We start from the raw sequence: 20,602 nt of genomic DNA, 5'->3' as shown, positions 1-20,602 counted from the left end.
CAAAGATTTTTAACTCAATATATACAACTTAATTCTATACTATTTAGTCTAAAAAGAAAATGACAAAAATATGAAACATAAACATTTTATGCTTTAAAAATATCAACTATAAAAATTGTCTATAGTGTGTTTCAGTGAGAAATATTTTAAGAATATCAAATTCAGTACAATGTCAATTGTTAATAATTTAATTTTTAACTTGAGTCTTCTTAAAATTTTTATTTCTGTAATTTATTAAAGCTCTTGTATAAAATATACCACATAATTAAAATTCCCCCAAAATTATTCACATAGAGTTTACATATACATTATTGAAAAGTATATTTATCTGACTCTTTGCAATGACTTATGAGTCTCATGTGCTATTTTAGGATCAGAATAAAAATGTCTTAGACCAAAAGTTCAGCGTTTCCCAAATCCAGATCAATGGAATCATCTGGGATGTTTTTTGTTTTTTTTTTTTTTTTGCGGTATGCGGGCCTCTCACTGTTGTGGCCTCTCCCGTTGCGGAGCACAGACTCCGGACGCACAGGCTAAGCAGCCATGGCTCACGGGCCCAGCCGCTCCGCAGCATATGGGATCCTCCCAGACCGGGGCACGAACCCGTATCCCCTGCATCGGCAGGCGGACTCTCAACCACTGCGCCACCAGGGAGGCCCTGGGATGTTCTTTATAAGTACAGATTTCTGATCCTTTTCCTGATGAAGCAAGAGCTCCAAAGGTTGAGTCTGGGTGGGCTTCTCTATTTTAACTATCATCCTCCCAGTGATTCTTATTTGCAGTTAGGCTTCAATACACTTAAAATATTTAAAAATGTAAATAACAAGATCCAGTGGAATATAGAAAATTGACATTCAGTGTCAGGTAATGACATTTGTTTCTGGAAAATCTGCCCTGTTTAATTATCAATTGACAACCACCATGAAAACCTGGTCAGCTTCTTAAAATGTTGAACATTCATCTTGACAGCTTATATCAATAATTATAAAAATAATCATGCTTAAAACTTAGTCAGTACTTGCCTCATGGCAATGAATATAAAAATCCTCAAGAGCAAGATTTTCTTATTTCATTGTCAATGTAAATTATAACACCTTAAAATATTTATAACAGCTTTTTCTCTTGGCCAGAGTTCATAAAACACCATGTTAATTCTTTACACAAACAAATACTATATACTTTAAGAACCCTATTTAATTTAATTTAACTTAATTGATTCAAATAATGCAAGGTGAATGTGATTTAATATGACATTAGAAATGTTCATTCCTACTATCTCACTCTATAGAGTAGGCCAAGGATCTACTATTTTTTTGAACTCTAACCACTGAAATACTGGAAGATTTCTCAAGATCTTTCTCCTTTCATTTTTTTTTCTATATGGAACTCACATTTTACAATCATCTGTTTTACAGGTCTACCTGTTATGCATCTAGTACTTCTTATATGACAAACGTTGTGCTAAGGTCTTTACATTATTTTTGTCTCATTGTATAGTTATATAACCTGAAGAGGCTGATATTTTTTAATTCCCATTTTACACATAAATAAACTACAAACAATAATTTGCTTAATCCATGTTACTAGGAAATGGAGAACAAAGAGTACATATGAAAACTGAATTGACTTCTGAACCCATCCTCTTAACTTTTTGGATATACCACCTCTGTAAATAATAAAACATGTTAGTTCGTACTATGTGCCAATCATTATTCTAGGCAGTTTACATGTAGCAGATCATTTAATGCTTACACAAATATATTAGCTGATACTCCTATCATCTCCATTTTGTAGATAAAAAAACTGAGGCTCAAAGAAGTACAAAAGTGTGATTTTAAAAAAATTTCTACATGGAGCCCATGCTACAAGACTTGGAACTTTAATCCAATCTGTAATCTAGATAAATCATCTCTGGAGTGGCTAAGAAGCCTATACCAAAATGCTAAAACCTTCACTCTTGTCCTTTTCTATGTGTATGACTGGGATGTCTGCTTTATCTAACCCTTGAGAATTTTCAAGATGTGGTGGCTAGTATACATGTACCTGGTGTTTATAATTTATGTCTCCAAATTAATGTGCCCAAGAAGTGAAAGAGGTGAACGGTTGAAATGGAAAAGTCAAATGCTAGAACTAATTTTCAGAATGAGGCCCTAACGGCCCTATAATACTCTGATGGATGTCTTATAACACAAAATGTAATTTGGCAGTCTACTCCTATTTCTGAGTCTCTTGTCAAAACAGAAACATATAGTCCTATGTGTTTAGTAGGAATACATTTCATTTAAAACCATGTGAAATTTGTAAATGAATGACCCTAAATGTGGATAAGAGAAGTAGATTCAAAGAAACATGAAATAAATGTAATTAGAAAGCTAAGGACAAAGAAAGATTTAGAATTATAGGAGGGTTGGAGAGTAGATCATGGATCCAAATAACTATTTGACAATTTGAATATGGTCCAGAAGATACTTTCATAATTTCCCATGCTATGAGTAAACACTGTCTATGAACAAAATTTGCCACTTCACTGAAGTATATCTGCAAGGAAATTTACCTACAAGGAAAAACCTCCAACTTCTTCAAGCAGATGAAGAAGTACATGCAAAACCTATAGCTTGAGGTAATCAATCAAGATTGTGGAGTAAGAAGATGTGGAGCTTACCTACCCATTCAAACACATCAAAAATACAACTATATGAAGAACAATCCTCACTGAAAACTAGAAACTGACAGAAGGAATCCTGTACAACAAAGGCTATAAGATACACACATAATCAGGTAGGAAGGGAAAAAAAGTGATCAGGTCAGGACTGTGCCCCTGGGAGAGGACTCAGAGGAAAAAGGAGATAACACAGGAGACACCACCCTGGGGAGTGAGAGCCACAGACTGGGCACCTCAGTCCAGAGGTCCTACATGGGAGATATGAGACCTCTTGGCTGGTTGGAGGACTGCTGGGATGAAAGGGAGGGCTGTGGGAAGCCTGGACTCCACTCATGAGGAAGAACACGTTGGCGTGCACCCCAGCCCTAGTCGAGAAAACACTCGGCCCTGCTCACTTCATGTCACAGTGTGGCACTGGATCTGGAGAGGGCACAAGTAGGGAAAGATCTGACCATAGGAGACAGAGGTAACCTGGTACTGAAGAAGAGCCTAGGTGGGGTGGCAGTGACCATTGTTGGTGCTTACTAAACAGTGCATTAGATGCAGCCCAGATCTCTGACAGTGGCTCACAGCTCACCTCCCAGTATATACTGAGAACCTACATGGGCCCTGCTTGGCCTGTGGTATGGGTCCACAACAGGGTGGGGGTTGAGGCTGGGGGCAGTGATTGGCTGTGAGAGACAAAGGGGCCTTCAACCGAGGCTGCATCTGAGTGTAGCAAGGGAAACAATTGCGGGTGCCTGCACAGGCAGCACATCAGAGACAGCTCGAACTTCTGTCTGAGGCCAACACAAGCATCTCCTGCTTCAACACTACCTCCTCTGGGTCAAGGGGCCCAATGCAGACAGAGGGGAAAACACATACTTAAATGGAACAGAGACAGCTGGAGCGTGACCCACAAGGCTTCTGTTCCAGCAACTTGGGATCAGATGTCACCTCAATTGGGTGATGATGGCGACTGAGCAGACAGGATGTTCCACCTCACAACCCACTGCAGCTCTAGTGCCTCCATCTCCAGCCCCACCCCCTACCAAACTGATAGCTGCTAGCACGTGCTAAGGAAAACTGTGAATTGCATCCATGTAAATACAGCTCGCCTACCAAAGGCACTGGGTACATGCAGTCTGTATAGGGGTGCTTCCACATAACAACAAACCTTCAAGACAACAATAGGTAACCATTTCAACTAAATATATAAAGACAGAGAAAGTTAAGCAAATGAAAAGGCAGAGGAACTGGTCTCAATTGAAAGAGCAAGAGAAAACTCTTGAATAAATAAATAATGAAACAGAAGTAAACAATTCACCAGCAAAGAATTCAAAGCATTGGTAATAAAAATGGTAGCTGAATTAGGGGGGAAAATACATGTACCCAGTGAAAATGTTAACAAGAAACTAGAAAATATAAAAAAGACCCAATCAGAAATAAAGAATTCAATAGCTGAAATTAAAAAAATACACTGGAAGGGCTGAATAGCAGACCAAGTTATACAGAAGAACATATAAATGATCCGTAAATAGAATAATGGAAATCACCCAATAAGAAGAGCAAAAAGATTTTTTTTAATGAAAACAATCTAAGAGATCTCTGTGATAACATTAAGCATACCAATATTTGCTTTCTAGGGGTCCCAGAAGGAGATGAGAAAGAGAGATGGAGATCAAAAATGTATTTGAGAAAATAATGGCTGAAAACTTCCAAAACCTGAAGAAGGAAACAGGTATCCAGATACCAGAAGCATAGAGGGTCCCAAACAAGATGAACCCTAGCAAACTCATACCAAGATATCTCATAATTAGGGATCAGAGAGGAAATAAAGTGGAAACCAAAAAAAAAAAAAAAACAATAAAAAAGATAAATGAAACTAAGAGCTATTTTTTAAAGTAAACAAAATTGACAAGCATTTAGCCAGGCTGGTCAAGAAGAGAAAAAATCAAAATAAGAAATGAAGAGGAGAAATCACAACAAATATCACACAGGTATGAAAATCATAAGAGGATATTATGAACAGTTATATGCCAACAAATTGGACAACCTGGAAGAATTGGATAAATTTCTAGAAGCATACAATCTTCCAAGACTTAATCAGGAAGAAACAATCTGAACAGATCAATTATTAGCTGTGAGACTGACTTTATCATCAAAAAAGTTCCAGCAAAAAAAAGTCCAGGACTGAGGCAGAAATAGAGACACAGACCTAGAGAACAAATGTATGGATACCAAGGGGGAAGGGGGGTGAAATGAACTGGGAGATTGGGCTTGATATATAATCACTACTATGTATAAAATAGATAACTAATAAGAACCTACTGTATAGCACAGGAAACTCTACTCAATGTTCTATGGTGATCTAAATGGGAAGGAAAACCAAAAAAGGAGGGGATATATGTATACATATAGCTGATTCACTGGCTGTACAGCAGAAACTAACATAACATTTTAAAGCAGCTATACTTCAATAAAAATTAAAAATAAAAACACTCAGTGAATGAGAGATTAGAAATTAATAAACTTGAAAATATATCTTTAGATATTCCCGAATGCTTCATAGAGAAATAAGGAGGTACAAAACAGAAAAAAGAATTATAAAATATTTATTATTTTATTAATTGAAAACATTTATGGAACCCCTAGGGTATTCTAGTCTCTAGTAATAGAAAGACTAATAAGATAGGATTTCTGTTTGGGTTGACAGACTACTAGTTGACCCCACCCAAATTCACTCTTCACTTCTTCCTAAACACATGGTTGCCCAGCTAAAGACTACATTTCCCAGCCTCCTTTCAACTGAAATTAGACTAAGAGAAAGTTCTTGCCAGCAGAATGTAAGAAGTAATTCTAGAAATTCGGCCTCCTTTGGCAAATAGGAAATTGCTTTCCTTGACTTCATATTTTTCCTTTCCATGAAGTGGAAACCAGATGTGGCAGTGGCCTCTTCACCTGTATTGAAAAGAAAATGACAAGCTGATATCAAAACACCAAGATGAGGCCAACACACATCCCTGAATGATTTCATGCTGTAGAACTTCTACATACAACCAGAGAGCCACTTTCAAACTAAGGATGAAAAACCCTTTACTTAAACCACAGCATTTTTTAGTTTTATTGTTACATCATACTGGCAGTTACCCTAATCTAATGAACACAGCCTTCAAGGAGCTGCCTATGTTAAAATAGAGGGGAAGAGACTTTAAACAAATGCCTAAGAAATTATCAGGAGTGCTCTGATAGAAAACAACAGAGTCAAGTGGAAATGGAGAAGACAACTTTTCTTGGAGAAGGAGATTTCAGGTTGAACATGAAGATTAGCTCACCTATTTATTGGTAGGTGGGGATGAATGGGAGGATAGTATTTCAGACAGAAAAATCAGTATGAGCCAAAGTACAAAGCCCTCAATAACATGGTGCATGTATGGTCAAGAAATCATCAGTCATGTCATGGCTGGGAGGAAAGGAAGAGTCACTGGGAGACAAGGCTGGAGATATAAAAATCATCCCATTATAAAAGCTCTTGTAAGTAATGTGATTATGACTGACTTATCCAATGTGTGTCTAATATGGAGGGAAGATGGGATTCTACAATTTAACAGTTTCTGGCTTGCACAGCTGGGTAGATAATCTTGCCATTCACTAAGATAAAAGTGTGGATAAAATTATAGCTTCAGCTTTATACAGTAATAAGACTAAAAGTTTTTTATGTCAAATCAAATTTATATCTTTCCTTTTGCAAATGAGAAAACTGAGCCCTGAGAGTTTAACTGATATTCCAATAACCTCAATCACATTTAGTGGCAGAGCAAAAGCTAGAAGGTGAATTCTTACAGACTCTCAGCTTAAAGTCTTTTTGGAACAGATGTATAGGGAATAAAAAGCTATGAAGTTTGCTGCGAGACAATCTGAACCTCGAAAAATAAATAAAATTAAACTTGGTATAGGGGAGATTAATAAGTTTATCAGAATAAAGGAATTTGTAAATAAGGGTGGGGGTTTAGGAGATATTTACTCAGGAGTAAAATTCACGTCAGCAAATAGTAATACGAATATATTGATTCTCCCAGATTCTAGAAGACTTCAAATGCCAGATAAAGGAGATTTATTCAAAAAATATTTAATGTGCACCAATAATGTGTCAGATACCATTATAATCACAGGGAATACATCAGCAAATTAAAAAAGTTTTGTCCTCATGAAGTTTTCAATGTAGATAGAGGAGCAATAAAAATAAATTTGTAGCTATATGTCAGACATACTATTAAGAAATGAAAGCAAAAATCAGGGGATAATAAGAACTAAGATTATCTGTTTCATATGGGCTGGTCACAGAATGCAGAGACCTGAGGGATGTAAGGGATAAAGGAGAGTAGACAGCTGAAGAAAGAGCATTCCAGATAGAAAGTACAAGTGTGAAGGTCTTGAGGCAGGACCATACATGGTGTGATAGGAACACAGCATGGAGACAACTATGGCTAGAGCAAAATAAGCAAGACAGTCTTGTCTAGAAGAAGTGGTCAGAGATGCAGTAGGATGTGATCATGGATGACCTTACAGGCCACAGTGAAGTTCTTAGCTTTTACCTTGAGTGATAAGGAAACCATTAGAATATTCTGAGCAAATAATGTTCTGGTGTATATTTTAACAAGATTCATCTGGCTACTGTGCCAGCTACAGACTGTAAAAGGGCAAGGGATGGAGCAAGAAAACCAATCAATAGGCTACTGCAGTAATCCAGGCAAGAACGCTGGTGCTCTGGATCAGGACGGTATTAGCAGGGGTGGTAAGAAATGGTTAGATTCTGGATATATTTTGAATGTAGAGCTATCAGGATATCTTTCAGGTTAGATACGAGGTATAAAAGAGAAAGATAGCAGGCTCTGATGACTCCAAGATTTGGGGCTTGGCCTTGAATTTGCACAGTTGCCATTTATTAAAATGTGGATACAGAAGGTTAATAGGTGAAATGAAAAAAATCAAAAGTTATGTTCTAGATTTGTAAAGTTTGAGGTGCCTGTTTGCTATCTAAGTAGATTTGACTTTATCTTTTATGTAGTGAATAATCATTGGATAGTCTTGAGCAATGAAATGATAGTAAAATATATTAACCTAAATGTATCAAAGAAATAACATTAGGAAACTATCAAAGCAAATGTAGGTTCCCACAATCCTCTGCTCAGGTTTGATTTATTTGTTACAGTGGCTCAGAGAATTCAGGAAAACCGTTTATTTAGTTATGTTTACCAGTTTATTACAAAAGGATAAGATAAAGGATACAGATGGACATCCTGAAAAAAGAGATTCACAGGGTAAATTATGTGGGAATGGGTGCAGAGCTTCCATACCCTCTCCAGGCATCACTATCCCAGCATCTCCATGTGTTCACCAACTCAGAAACTCCTTGAACCCAGTCCTTCTTGGTTTTGATAGAGGCTTCATTACATAACATGATTGATTAAATTATTGACCCAGAGGTCAGGAGGTGGGACTGAAAGTTCCAACCCTCTAATCACATTTTTGGTTTTGCGGCAACTTGGATCCTTAGATGGGGTCCAAAAGTCACCTCATTTACAGAAAAAAAGATTTCTTTATCACTCTCATCAGTTAGGACATTCCAAAAGTTTTAGGAGCACTATACCAGAAATGGGGACGAAGACCAAACATATACTTCTTATTGTAAATCACAATGCCACAGAGGGCTATTGGCATTTTGGATGGAGTAATATGCGGGATTTTACTGCACATTGCTGTTTACAATGCCCAACCCCTACCCACTTAATGTCAGTGCTACCTCCTAGTCACTGTGGAATCTATAAGTGGGTACACATTTCCAAATGCCCTCTAGGAGCAGTACTGCCTCAGTTAGAGGATCCTGCTCTAGACAACCGAATACAAGACTATGGACTTCAGGCAAAATAACATTAACAGGCACACCTTGAATCACAAGCCTCCAACTTGTTCACAATCTATTAAATAAAAGTAAGATTCCATCAGTCTCTGCCCACATTATCTGCCACCACAAAAGATAACAAGTCTGTTCTGATTGACAGTGCCAACTGGTAGCTACCAATGAAAACTATTCAAGATAAAAACTGACTTCATTCCAGACAGAGCAATGTTTGTGGGACAGTTCAGTTAATTTTTTTTTTTTTTGCGGTACGCGGGCCTCTCACTGCTGTGGCTTCTCCAGTTGCGGAGCACAGGCTCCGGACGCGCAGGCTCAGTGGCCATGACTCACGGGCCCAGCCGCTCTGCGGCACGTGGGATCCTCCCAGACCGGGGCACGAACCCGTGTCCCCTGCAGTGGCAGACGGACTCTAAACCACTGCGCCACCAGGGAAGCCCTTAGTTAATTATTTTTTATGTGTACATAAACCATCTTTTTAAAGCTCTCTTATCTCCCCTTTATCTTCCAAACCTTATTTTCCTTAAAAATAAAAATCACCTTTTTCTTCATATCTTCATGTTTATGTCAAACAATGTCCATGTCTGATAAGCCAAGTCCAGGAGCCTCGTTAAAATCATCATAACTGTCTCTACCAACATTTACTGCTCTACTAATTTGATGTACTTTACCTTAATTGGAAGCAATGAGAGAAAAATAATTATTCAATGTTTTCATGTTTTAATTACTATAATTTAAGCAATATCATTTTTCTCTTTCTGTCATAAAAGTATATAATTTAAAGATACATTTTGGGGAAACTGGGCACATTTAATCATCTATAAATTAAGGAGTTCCACCAGATGATTTCTAAGTTGATTTCTTCTTGTACAATCCTCTAACTCTACAATATTGTGTCTATGGGAAAATGCTGAATGCTATATAATCAGCTTATAAGTGAACTTTGGGCTAAAACCTATTTATGAGTTATAGACTGTAAGTATAAAAATATACAATCAGCATAACTACATCTGTATTTGAGTATAAATGGCTACATATTGGTAATATTAATCACTAATAAAGATAGAGCTTTTGCTATATCCTAGTCAAAAACCTAATTGTTTGACAAGGACCATTTTTATACAAATGTACAAATGCAAATGCATCATAACTGTGTTTGTCTTTTATACTTCCAAGTTTATAAATGTTTAAAGATTTCTATATGAAGTTACAAAAGTACTTGACTACAAAGGAAAAAGCAGTTATAAAACTGTAGCCTCATTTTTTTTTCTATTTGAAATTTAGGAGAACATAAAATTTCTTTTAAACCATATTGCTCTATTTTTTAATAAGTAAATTGAACTTTAGAACATAAGAGCTGACTGATCAAGTCATAGACTACTTTGACAAACCAAAGAAATCTTCAAAGGATATTTAAGTTTATCTCCAAAGCATATAGCCAGGAAGAAATTTGGAATGTCGAACAACAGAAGTTACTGTGTTGTTTTAAAATATATGTTTTAAAAAGATTAGCTATCTAGACAATACTAAAAAGAACTATTAATGTGTATTTTTCCTCAGAATCAACATAAGTAGAAAATTCGTAATGTTTTTTAAAACATTAAGAAGATATTTATTTCTACTAAACATCAGAACATAATTCAATTCAAAACATTGAACTCTATGCCTAAAGTCTAAGAGTAGAAAGCAATAAGATAAAACAGATCTCCTGGGACTTCCCTGGTGTTCCAGTGGTAAAGAATCCACCTTCCAATGCAGGGGACAAGGGTTTGACCCCTGGTCAGGGAACTAAGATCCCACATGCTGCTGGGCACCTAAGCCCGCACACCACAACTACTGAGCTCATGCACCTCAACGAGAGAGCCCACGTGCCGCAAACTACAGAGCCAATGCACACTGGAGCCCGCACCACAACTAAAGAGAGAAAATCCACACTCCACAACTAGAGAGAAACCCACACGCCACAACAAAGTGCCCGCATGCCACAACTAAGAACCGACGCAACCAAAAATAAAAATGAAAAGAAATAAATAAAATTAAAAAAAGAATACATTAGGAAATCCTTTTAAAAAATAAATAAGTAGATAAAGTTAAAAAATAAAACAAATCTGCTCTCAGGGAACATAGTCTACTAAAGATAAAAAGTCCTATATCCAAGAATTTAAGAATCCAAAGTGACATCATATATATATATATGGATGTAATCCAGTGAGAAGTGCTCACATGCACCCAGATAGGGGACAGAAGCAGTTGTAACAGCTGGAGTGGAGCCCATGGTAGAGGTACACGGGAAGTGGTAGAGAGTAGCAACCTCCCCTCCATCTTCCCACCCTGGGCCAAAGGAAGGACCCCGGAGGAAGGACAGCTATCCAAAGAAGATGAATATACATATGTACGTGTGTGTGTGTGTGTGTGTGTGTATGGTATAGTATCAAAACTAAGACTCTTCATATGTTTCATGTATAAAGACGTATCAATCCTTGAGTCATTTAATTCTCAGCCTTTCTGTTTTTATTATGGGGAAAAGTATAGTTCATTGGTCATTTTAAACATATAATACATATAGAATATATATGGAGGAACATATTTTTCTTAAATCTCCTCTCAATTTGTTGAACTCAATTGAAAGCTTTGTAATCTGAAAGACAATTTCTATGTACACATTTCTGATAAATTGCCTAAAGATGTTTCAGGGAGGAAAAAGGACCTGAATTGCTAAACCTTCATTAATTTGTTGTAGTTTATTTTCTCATTCTAAATAAATACTAATTTTCATATCCAATTTTGTATTTGTAATCTTATATTCTTTTTCTAAAAGAATGACCCAAAACCTATACACAGTTCCCGTAAAATGTGTCCCCTTCCAGGCCCCTGGTGTGTGCCACTGCCTCAAAAGAAAACATCCAAGAAATTCGGGGGAGTGTCTAAGAGAAGGTACAGTAAATGTGAGACTTAATAGAGGGAAGTCAGGCAGGACAACCAGACTGCTTGGACCAGATGATGGTCTGATGAGAAAACACTGCCTGGGGGGGATTCTCAAACCAGGAAGATGAAGGCTGATAAAATTTATGGCAGACCCAGATCTAGATGATTTAACCTCTCTTATTATGATTCCCCAAGGGTGGTAGGGAGGTGGGAATCTAGAAATACATATTTTTTTAAATGCCTGGGCTAGAAAGCAAAAGGAAAATAAGAGGAAAGAAGGTGTTACACTCCAAAAGCCTTAACTAGTTTGTTATGTGTGAAAAAAGGGACCAACATATAAGTTCAACAGTTAAAAACTTGGATGAGCTTTTTTGAATAACAATAATAAAAATGGTTATGTAGCTCTTACCATGTGTCAGACACTGTTTACTTTACATATATTAGCTCATTTAATCATCCTAATAACTCTTTGAAACGGACATGACTATTATCTCCACTTTACTCATGAGAAAACTGAGGTAAAGAGAAATTAAGTAACCAGTCCAAGACCACACAGCTGGGAAGTGGCTGATCCAGGATTCAAACCAGGCAACCTGACTCCAGAGGGCAGGTATTTAGTTCTTTACCCTACTCTGAAAGGTGCCAAGAGTGAGGAATGGGCAGAAGCATATAATAAAAAAGTAATCCTGGGCTTCCCAGGTGGCACAGTGGTTGAGAGTCCACCTGCCGATGCAGGGGACACGGGTTCGTGCCCCAGTCTGGGAAGATCCCACATGCCGCGGAGCGGCTGGGCCCGTGAGCCATGGCTGCTGAGCCTGTGCGTCCGGAGCCTGTGTTCTGCAACGGGAGAGGCCACAACAGTGAGAGGCCCGCATACGGCAAAAACAAAACAAAACAAAAAAAAGTATTCTTTAGAGAAATTAAAAAAAAAAAAGCATACCTTCTCTCTTTCTCTGAAAAAGGAGTGGAAAAGTCAATGAAGATGTAAAAATAATTTGAAGTGGCTAAGAGGATGTGACTTAAGATGAAGCAAGTTCCTCCGCTAGTGAAGAAAAGTGGGAGGGTAGATGGACACTGATGGATGGGAAAGAAACTAACTAGTTTTATAATATCAAAAATTCAATTTGGGAAAAGGAGTTGGCAAGAAAATAGATTTAAAAAAATTATATTTTCAAGTGTTACACATCTTAGGAACCCTGAGCTATGAACCGTGATATTTCTTAGCTATTTGGCTCCTTTATATCTCAACTAGACATCTCCTAGGCACTGCTAAAGTACTTGTTTCACTCAGGATTTGTGTTTTCAACCATTTAAAGCTTTTTTTTTCCCCCTTATGACTGTTTTTGAGGACTACAAAGAGCACAGCTAGGGATGAGTTATGTTTTTTTCACACTAAACTGTTCCCTTAAAATATGACATATATATTCTGCCCCCTCAATCTGGAGAAATAACCTCCAGGTTTTCAAATGTTTTTACCTGTGTGGTAAATCAGGTACATCTGAGAGTCAACAATGGTTTATTACTATACTTTATCCATGAAACAAACCTATTCATATTCATTTGAATGACAGGAAAAGAAAGGTATGATAACTTACCTGTATTGTATTCCTCTCATGTGGCATAATGTATTCAACTGAGGATAATCAATGTTCTTAAGCATTTGCAAGCCTGCAAAATAAAAAAAAAATCAATTAAAAATGTGAGCAATTTTCGGCAATCTTATTAACAAAGTTTGTAAATACAATTTAATTGCAAACATTCATCATAGTAAATGAACTCAGTGACTATGGAAGTGAGGTATTAACAGTCTTTGTTACACAAGCAGAATTGAATAAGGTGATTAAAATGAGGAAAGAATTTAATGTTTTTCATTGATGTCAAATCTAGTCTGGAATATTATGTTTGTTTATTTGTTTAATTTCAGTAAATGCTGGTGCTAACATGTGTCATATAATGTCACTCCTCTGGAAGTAAGCCTTTCAGAATCCTTATCCTATACCTTTAGAATGTGAACTGGTTCCAGAACTCCAGACATGACAATTAAAAGAAGAGTTTTCTTGAGGTCTCCCTCTCTCTCTTCATCTCCCTCTCCTTCTCTGTAATACTAGTAATTTTTGTTCATTCCTATGCAGGTCCCCATCTTTGGCTAGCTCCTCTTCAGAACTCTACAGAGCACCTTCCAGTGTCTGGATTGAGTTTGCAATTCCTTCTGAAGTTCAAGTGTAAGCAAATCACATATGTTCCCTTACAAGCAGAAAGATAGTAGTCATAGCTAAAAGCAACTAACTGTGATTCCCCTTCAGTACCAGAAAGAACTGACATCCTTCAAAGGAGATGAAAAGGAAAATAGAATATTGATGACAAGCATCATTACAAAGATGGCCTTCACATCACTGGTACTCTCCATAGCCCAGGAGAATGCATGCTGTTGGAAATGTAAAACGGAAAGCAGTAATAAATACCAAGATGCACATTATTCCTTCCCTTAGTGAACAGGTACTGAGAGAATCAGTGGCTTAATGGATTTCTTACCTTTTTAAGACATATTCATTGACGACATCCCAATAATGAAGAATTAGAATTTGACATGTCCAAACTTATTCATTTTAATTCCAGGTAACTGAATCATAAAATTTCAAAAACTTTTTGTTTAAGCCTTTTGTGATCTAAAACGGAATCATCAATAAAAAATAACCACTTCTAAATACAAAACTGAAATCAGTAAAATATAAACAGAAAACTGGTTGCTACCACATGAATCATTATCGTTTAATAAACCTGAAAATACTAATTACATGCTTTAGGTATTTTCTTATCTACTTTACTCAATTAAGCCTTCAGAAAGAAAAAATTACCTAATTGCACTTTAGCATTATATGGAATAATTATTTTAGATGATCCAAGTTACAGCTAGATTATATAAAAAATACTTCTAATATAGTAATATTTCTGATATGGGATATTATTAAAAATCTTAATTATAGCAGTATTTTTTCATTTTTAAAAATTTTATTGAAGTATAGTTGATTTACAATGTTGTATTAATTTCTACTGTACAGCAAAGTGATTGTTATACACATATATATACATATTCTTTTTCATATTCTTTTCCATTATGGTTTACCACAGGATACTAAATATAGTTTGCTGTGCTATATAGTAGGACATTGTTGTTTATCCATCCTATATATCACAGTTTTCATCTGCTAATCCCAAGCTCACAATCCATCTGTCCCCCAGTCCCTTCTCCCCCTTGGCAACCACAGGTCTGTTCTCTATAGCTGTGAGTCTGTTTCTATTTCATAGATAAGTTCATTTGTATTATATTTTATATTCCACATATAAGTGATATCATATAGTATTTGTCTTTTTCTTTCTGACTTACTTCACTTAGTATGATAATCTCTGGGTCCATCCATGTTGCTACAAATGGCATTATTTCTTTCCTTTATGACTGAGTAATATTTCATTGTGTATATATATACCACATCTTCTTTACCCATTCATCTGTCACACAGTAGTTTTTATATACATGGGTTAAGAAAAGACTTCTACTAAGTATTGGTTTAGTCCATTTTCCTAACCCAGTTTAAGAACAGGGTCAGAAATAGCCCTGAGGACTGGTGTGGACATAAAAGGGGGATGGTGGCATAGAGATTTGGGAAAAGGACAAGGTTTGAGAAATTCTGACTTTAAAAAGGGCTTTGAAAAAGTAAATATCTTCAACTTTCAGTTAAAGCAGAAATACAAAAATCACAGAACAGATATTATAAGACTAAGAATTGCCAGCAAAGAACAGAAAAATTGAAAACTCACCTTGCCTGAGGAAAGCTGCGGCACCTGAGGGTGCAATATTGCACTGGGTTTGACACAGCCAAATAAACTCAAAACCAGAATCAGATGAATGGATAAAGAAGATGTGGCACACATATACAATGGAATATTAGTCAGCCATAAAAAGAAATGAAATTGAATTATTTGTAGTGAGGTGGATGGACCTAGAGTCTGTCATACAGAGTGAAGTAAGTCAGAAAGAGAAAAACGAATACCATATGCTAACACATATATATGGAATCAAAAAAAAAATGGTCATGAAGAACCTAGGGACAGGACAGGAATAAAGACACAGACCTACTAGAGAATGGACTTGAGGATACGGGGAGGGGGAAGGGTAAGCTGGGACAAAGTGAGAGAGTGGCATGGACATATATAGACTACCAAACGTAAAATAGATGGCTAGTGGGAAGCAGCCGCATAGCACAGGGAGATCAGCTCGGTGCTTTGTGACCACCTAGAGGGGTGGGATAGGGAGGGTGGGAGGGAGGGAGACGCAAGAGTGAGGGGATATGGGGATATATGTATATGTATAGCTGATTCACTTCGTTATAAAGCAGAAACTAACACACCATTGTAAATAATTATACTCCAATAAAGGTGTTAAAAAAAAAAGAATAGGCTAGATAGTACTCACAGCCTAGAAGGACACTATACAATTCACAAAAAATTTTCTTCGCCGATCCTCATTTCCAAGAGGTGTTTGTCACAAGGGTCTTTACATAAAGGCCCTTGAGCAATATACTGGATCTTGTCTTTGAAGAGTTCATTAAAAAGAAAAAAACCAAAAGATTTCACCATGAAATTGTAAAGTTGAGTTTCTCTGGTGATCAAATTTAATACAGGGATAAAGCTTAAAGAGTTTAAAGAATACTAAGCTTACATTTGTTTTCCAGTCTTTTTCTCTGCTCATGAATACGTCCTACATGGCCTTTTGACAGAGTAGAAGAGGCTTAACCCTATCAAGGGGATAAAAATCAAGGATTTTGGCCAGAGCAAGTTTGAAAGGGGATTAGCAGTTGATATAAATGGGTGGCTATAAAGAATTTTAAACTTGAAATTCATGGTGAAATTTAAAAACAATTATCTTTATTGATATAAGGCCCACTATATATTATTGAAATAGAGAAACTAAAATCCAATGTTTTATGTGAGTGACACAGTGATCTTTTGTATACATGTGTTAATGTTTTCTCAAGGGTAGATATATATTTTCATATTTGTGCAGTATCGTGAATTAAGTATGTTTGTGATAGGAGTTATAAAGATATGTTAAAACATATAAAGATATATTTTGTGAGTGTTAAAATAAAAGTAAACTATTTTTCTCCAACAACCTTTCCATCTTAAGAGTACATAAATATCCCTTGCAAAATCTAAGAGGAAGCAGTAGACTAAGTGAAGACTTAACAATATTGTAAATGAATAACCACTATTTACTATGAGACTAAATTCATCTGAGTGGTTTATAGGGCAAGGTTAAAGAAATGGACAACAGAGCCAAAGAGAAAATGTGACAACATGTGGAAATTTCAGAGTATGGTAGGCTAGAAAACAGACCTCTTCAAAGTAGTTGTAGCACACACTCTAATGACTAATCTAGTGATAAGTAGAACTTTGCTTAATACAGTATTCAGAGTGCAAAGAAGCAGTTCAACAACAATAGCAACAGAAACATTATCACAAACTTTTAGTAAGAATAGCAGTTCTTATATGCAGGAGGTGAATTCTAGCATAAGACTAAAGTACAGAACAAGGAGTTGGATAGGAGTAAAAAGAAAATATACATCAGAGATTATAAGTGAATTAATTCCCCATATATACTTAGATAATTGATCCAGTTCTATGTTTTTAAATAAGTCTAAACTTGTGTAATAATAGAGAATTAAACATACCTATGTTAGTGGTTAATAGTGTGTTTATTCTTTTCCCTTCAAATAATAATTTGTTGTTTTCTAAAATCTCAAAGTTAATTCTCCTTCAAGTAACATTCAATAAACATAAGGCACCTGAAAAATCTCAGTTAAATATACCATCAAGAGGCAAAGGAGTAGTGCCCACTCATGGATTTCTATGAATAAAAGCTGACACACCAACAGGAACAATTATGCAAGTGGGCTTATGTTCTCCCTGCCCCTTGTCTGAGTGGTTAAGATGTTAAAATAGACATATATTAACTGAAAAGGGAAAATAGAGGGGAATATTATACAACAAATTATTGAAATAGCTTCCCTTTATATCTTGATGAATGCAGTCATCTACATTCATGTTTATTTCCTCAACTCAAATTCGCTTCTCCACTCACTAAAATTTATCTTTCACATTCATTATTTATTAAAATTTGTTTTATTAAAAATTATAGGAAATCTTGTAGTTTTTAGTCCAATAACCTCTTTTCAGTCTTCATTGTACTAACCTCTGTGTGACACTTGACACTGGTGAAGTTTCTACCTACGAGGCTTCTGTGACAGCATTCTCTCCTCGCTTGCTTCTTCCTTATTAGACTGCTCTACCAGCTCCTATCTTCTTTTCTTGAGCATCGATGTTGCCCACCAAACCATTCTCAGTATGCCTGTCTTCTCTTCTCAGTTTAGACCCACCTCTTGCATGACTTTATCAGCACCCACATCTCCAGCTATCACTCATACACTTCGGATCCTCAAATCAAACTCTCCAGCCCAGAACTCTAACTTTCACTCCACTAATATTCACATGAATGTCATGCAGGAAAATCAGACTCACGATAGCAAAAACTTCACTTAAAATTCCTCTCATACTTCTTTCCCTCAAAATCCTGATCCTCCTCCTGAATTCTCCACCTGGGTGAAGAAAATCTCTGTCACTTTCACAATTCTATCACCAACCTTGGGATCCTATTCTATTCTTTCCCCTTCAGGACCAAGGTGTTATGAAAGCCATCAATTTTGCCTTTTTTGAAATGTATCCTAAGTATCTTTCAAACATGTCCTCTCCAATCCTAATGGCAGGGCCACTGAAGAGGACCATACTGTGTGCACACTGTGAAGGAGTGCTATTCACATGCATGCAACACGTCAGAACCTTGTTTTAGACCCTCATTGAGCCTCATCTGTACTATTGCCATTACCTCTTATCTAGTCTCCCTGACTCGAACCTCTTCCTTTCCAACACATCCCTCACACTACTATTACAGTACTTTCCAAAATTCCAATGGAGATTACATAACTTTATATGGAATACAATGCCTTTTATAATCATACTCAAGTTGAACCTCATTAAATACCACCACTATGTTCATCTCTCTTTCCCCTCCCCCATCTCTCAACAACACATTTTCTGTCTGCTCCATGAACATACCTTGTCTTTATTTTTTTAAAGATTTTTTTTTGATGTGGACCATTTTTAAAGTCTTTATTGATTTTATTACAATATTGCTTCTGTATTTTGTTTTGTTTTTTTGGCCGTGAGGCAAGTGGGATCTTAGCTCCCTGACTAGGGATCGAACCCACACCCCCTGCCTTGGAAGGTGAAGCCTTGACCACTGGACTGCCAGGGAAGTCCCATACCTTGTTCTTCAATATGATATTATCTTTGGTTCTTTCTCAACTTAAAAAATGTATCCATTCATTTAGATCCACCTCAAAAGTTAACCCATCTGTGACATTTAAACTTCTCTTCCCTAGAAAAAAGTAGCTGTGCTAAACCTGAAAATAGTTTCCCTTAAGCAAGCATTATCTTTCTTTATGACCTTTTCATTTATACCTAATTTTTCTTTTCTGTTTATCACTATCCCCTAAGGTTAGGATTCATTCCCTGCTTATATATGAAACACTAGAACTTATAAGTGTGCTTCAATTTAAATAAATATTACTTGTTAAATTATAATGAATAAATAATAAGAACATGGCTCTAATATGTCAGGCAAGGGTTAGTTGTATGCAAGGAAAATAAATCAAGGAAAAGTAATGAAGGCAGGAATATATGAGGAATATAAAGTTGTGTTTAAAGAATATTCACCAAAAACTCATAAAAAATAAATGAATAACAAACAAATAAAACACCCTCTGCCCCTTGCAGACAATACTTTAATCATTTTACCACCTTTCTATATGAGATTGAAGATCATATCAATGTCATTTTTGACATTATACACCATGGCAAAGAGCTCACTAAGTAACAAAGTGTAAAAAGAAGAAAAAACTTTGATCTTCATTAAAACTGAAGATTAAAAATATTTCCTTACTACAAACTCTAAAGAATATCAGTCAAATGATGTGATTTCAATAAATTTTAAAAGAGACATTCATATGCATACTTCTCTTGTTTGAGGAAATAAGCAGAGTTCTTCAGCGAAAGGTAGGTTCCTTTAGCCCTGAGGGGTAAACCAATGAACTCTTACCTGGAATGGGAAGTTCTTGAGACTGGACACACTAAGAGGAAACCCAAGCCCATGATATATATGGAATGTAGGGCTGCAAAAGGATCCTACCTATACTCATAGATTTTTTAAGAGTCAGTTTGTTGTGGTGATAGAATAGAGGATAAATGTTAGGTGGCAATCAACACAGAAGCAGCTGATCTCAGTCATTAAAGAAAAATAGAGAAATCACTACCAAGAAACCTTTGGAATATGAATTACTAATTAGAGACATATGATTTAGGGAAGAGTACAGAACAAATTTGATGAGAAAGTATTCAAAGTTAACATATAAGAAAATTCTATCTGTCTGCTATCCCAGCTCTTTCCCCACCACTAGTTATTTTTCTAGCAAGTAACCTGCCTTCAAAATATAACCACTGTTCAATAATCCTGGCACCTAGGCATAACATACTCTTAGGGAAAGCATGAAAAACAATTGACTTATCAAATAAAAATCAAAAAATACACATCAGAAGATGTAGTATGGCAGGAAGTGAGAAGAAAAGCCACACACACATACACACATACACACGATGAAAGAAAAACAAAGATCTATAAGGCATTAAATAGAAATAAATTACAAACGAACAGGTTATATCCAGGAAAGAAGAGGAAAAAAATTATGACAAAATGCACATTAGAAATAACAAAAATGACAATAGAGATGTAAGAAAATATAGTCACAGAACATAGAGGTAAACATAAATAAATAGAGAAAACAAAAGGAGAAGGTGATAAATGAAGATAGAAAGGCGACACTACATGTGAAAACTGTTCCTGAATAAGAAAATAGTAATAATGGCACAGGACAAAATATGCTCATACATATTACACAAGAACACTTTTCTCATATAAAGACCTGAGTCTGAAGAACTAAATATAATAC

General features: G+C 36.1%; 1 protein-coding gene across 1 annotated transcript in view; it reads right to left on the bottom strand.

The window, feature by feature from the left end:
* Nucleotides 1-20,602, bottom strand: part of CNBD1 (cyclic nucleotide binding domain containing 1) — a gene marked incomplete at both ends in the record, with an annotated part of 392,779 nt that overhangs the window by 356,526 nt on the left and 15,651 nt on the right. Inside the window, 1 exon segment of the mRNA XM_081214229.1 lies at nucleotides 13,079-13,151. Within this exon segment, the coding sequence (XP_081070355.1) occupies nucleotides 13,079-13,151 (73 nt within the window).

This window comes from Mesoplodon bidens, assembly GCF_964165515.1.
Source record: "Mesoplodon bidens genome assembly, chromosome: 16".
Classification (NCBI taxonomy): domain Eukaryota; kingdom Metazoa; phylum Chordata; class Mammalia; order Artiodactyla; family Ziphiidae; genus Mesoplodon; species Mesoplodon bidens.
This window is presented reverse-complemented; position numbering and strand designations above follow the sequence as displayed.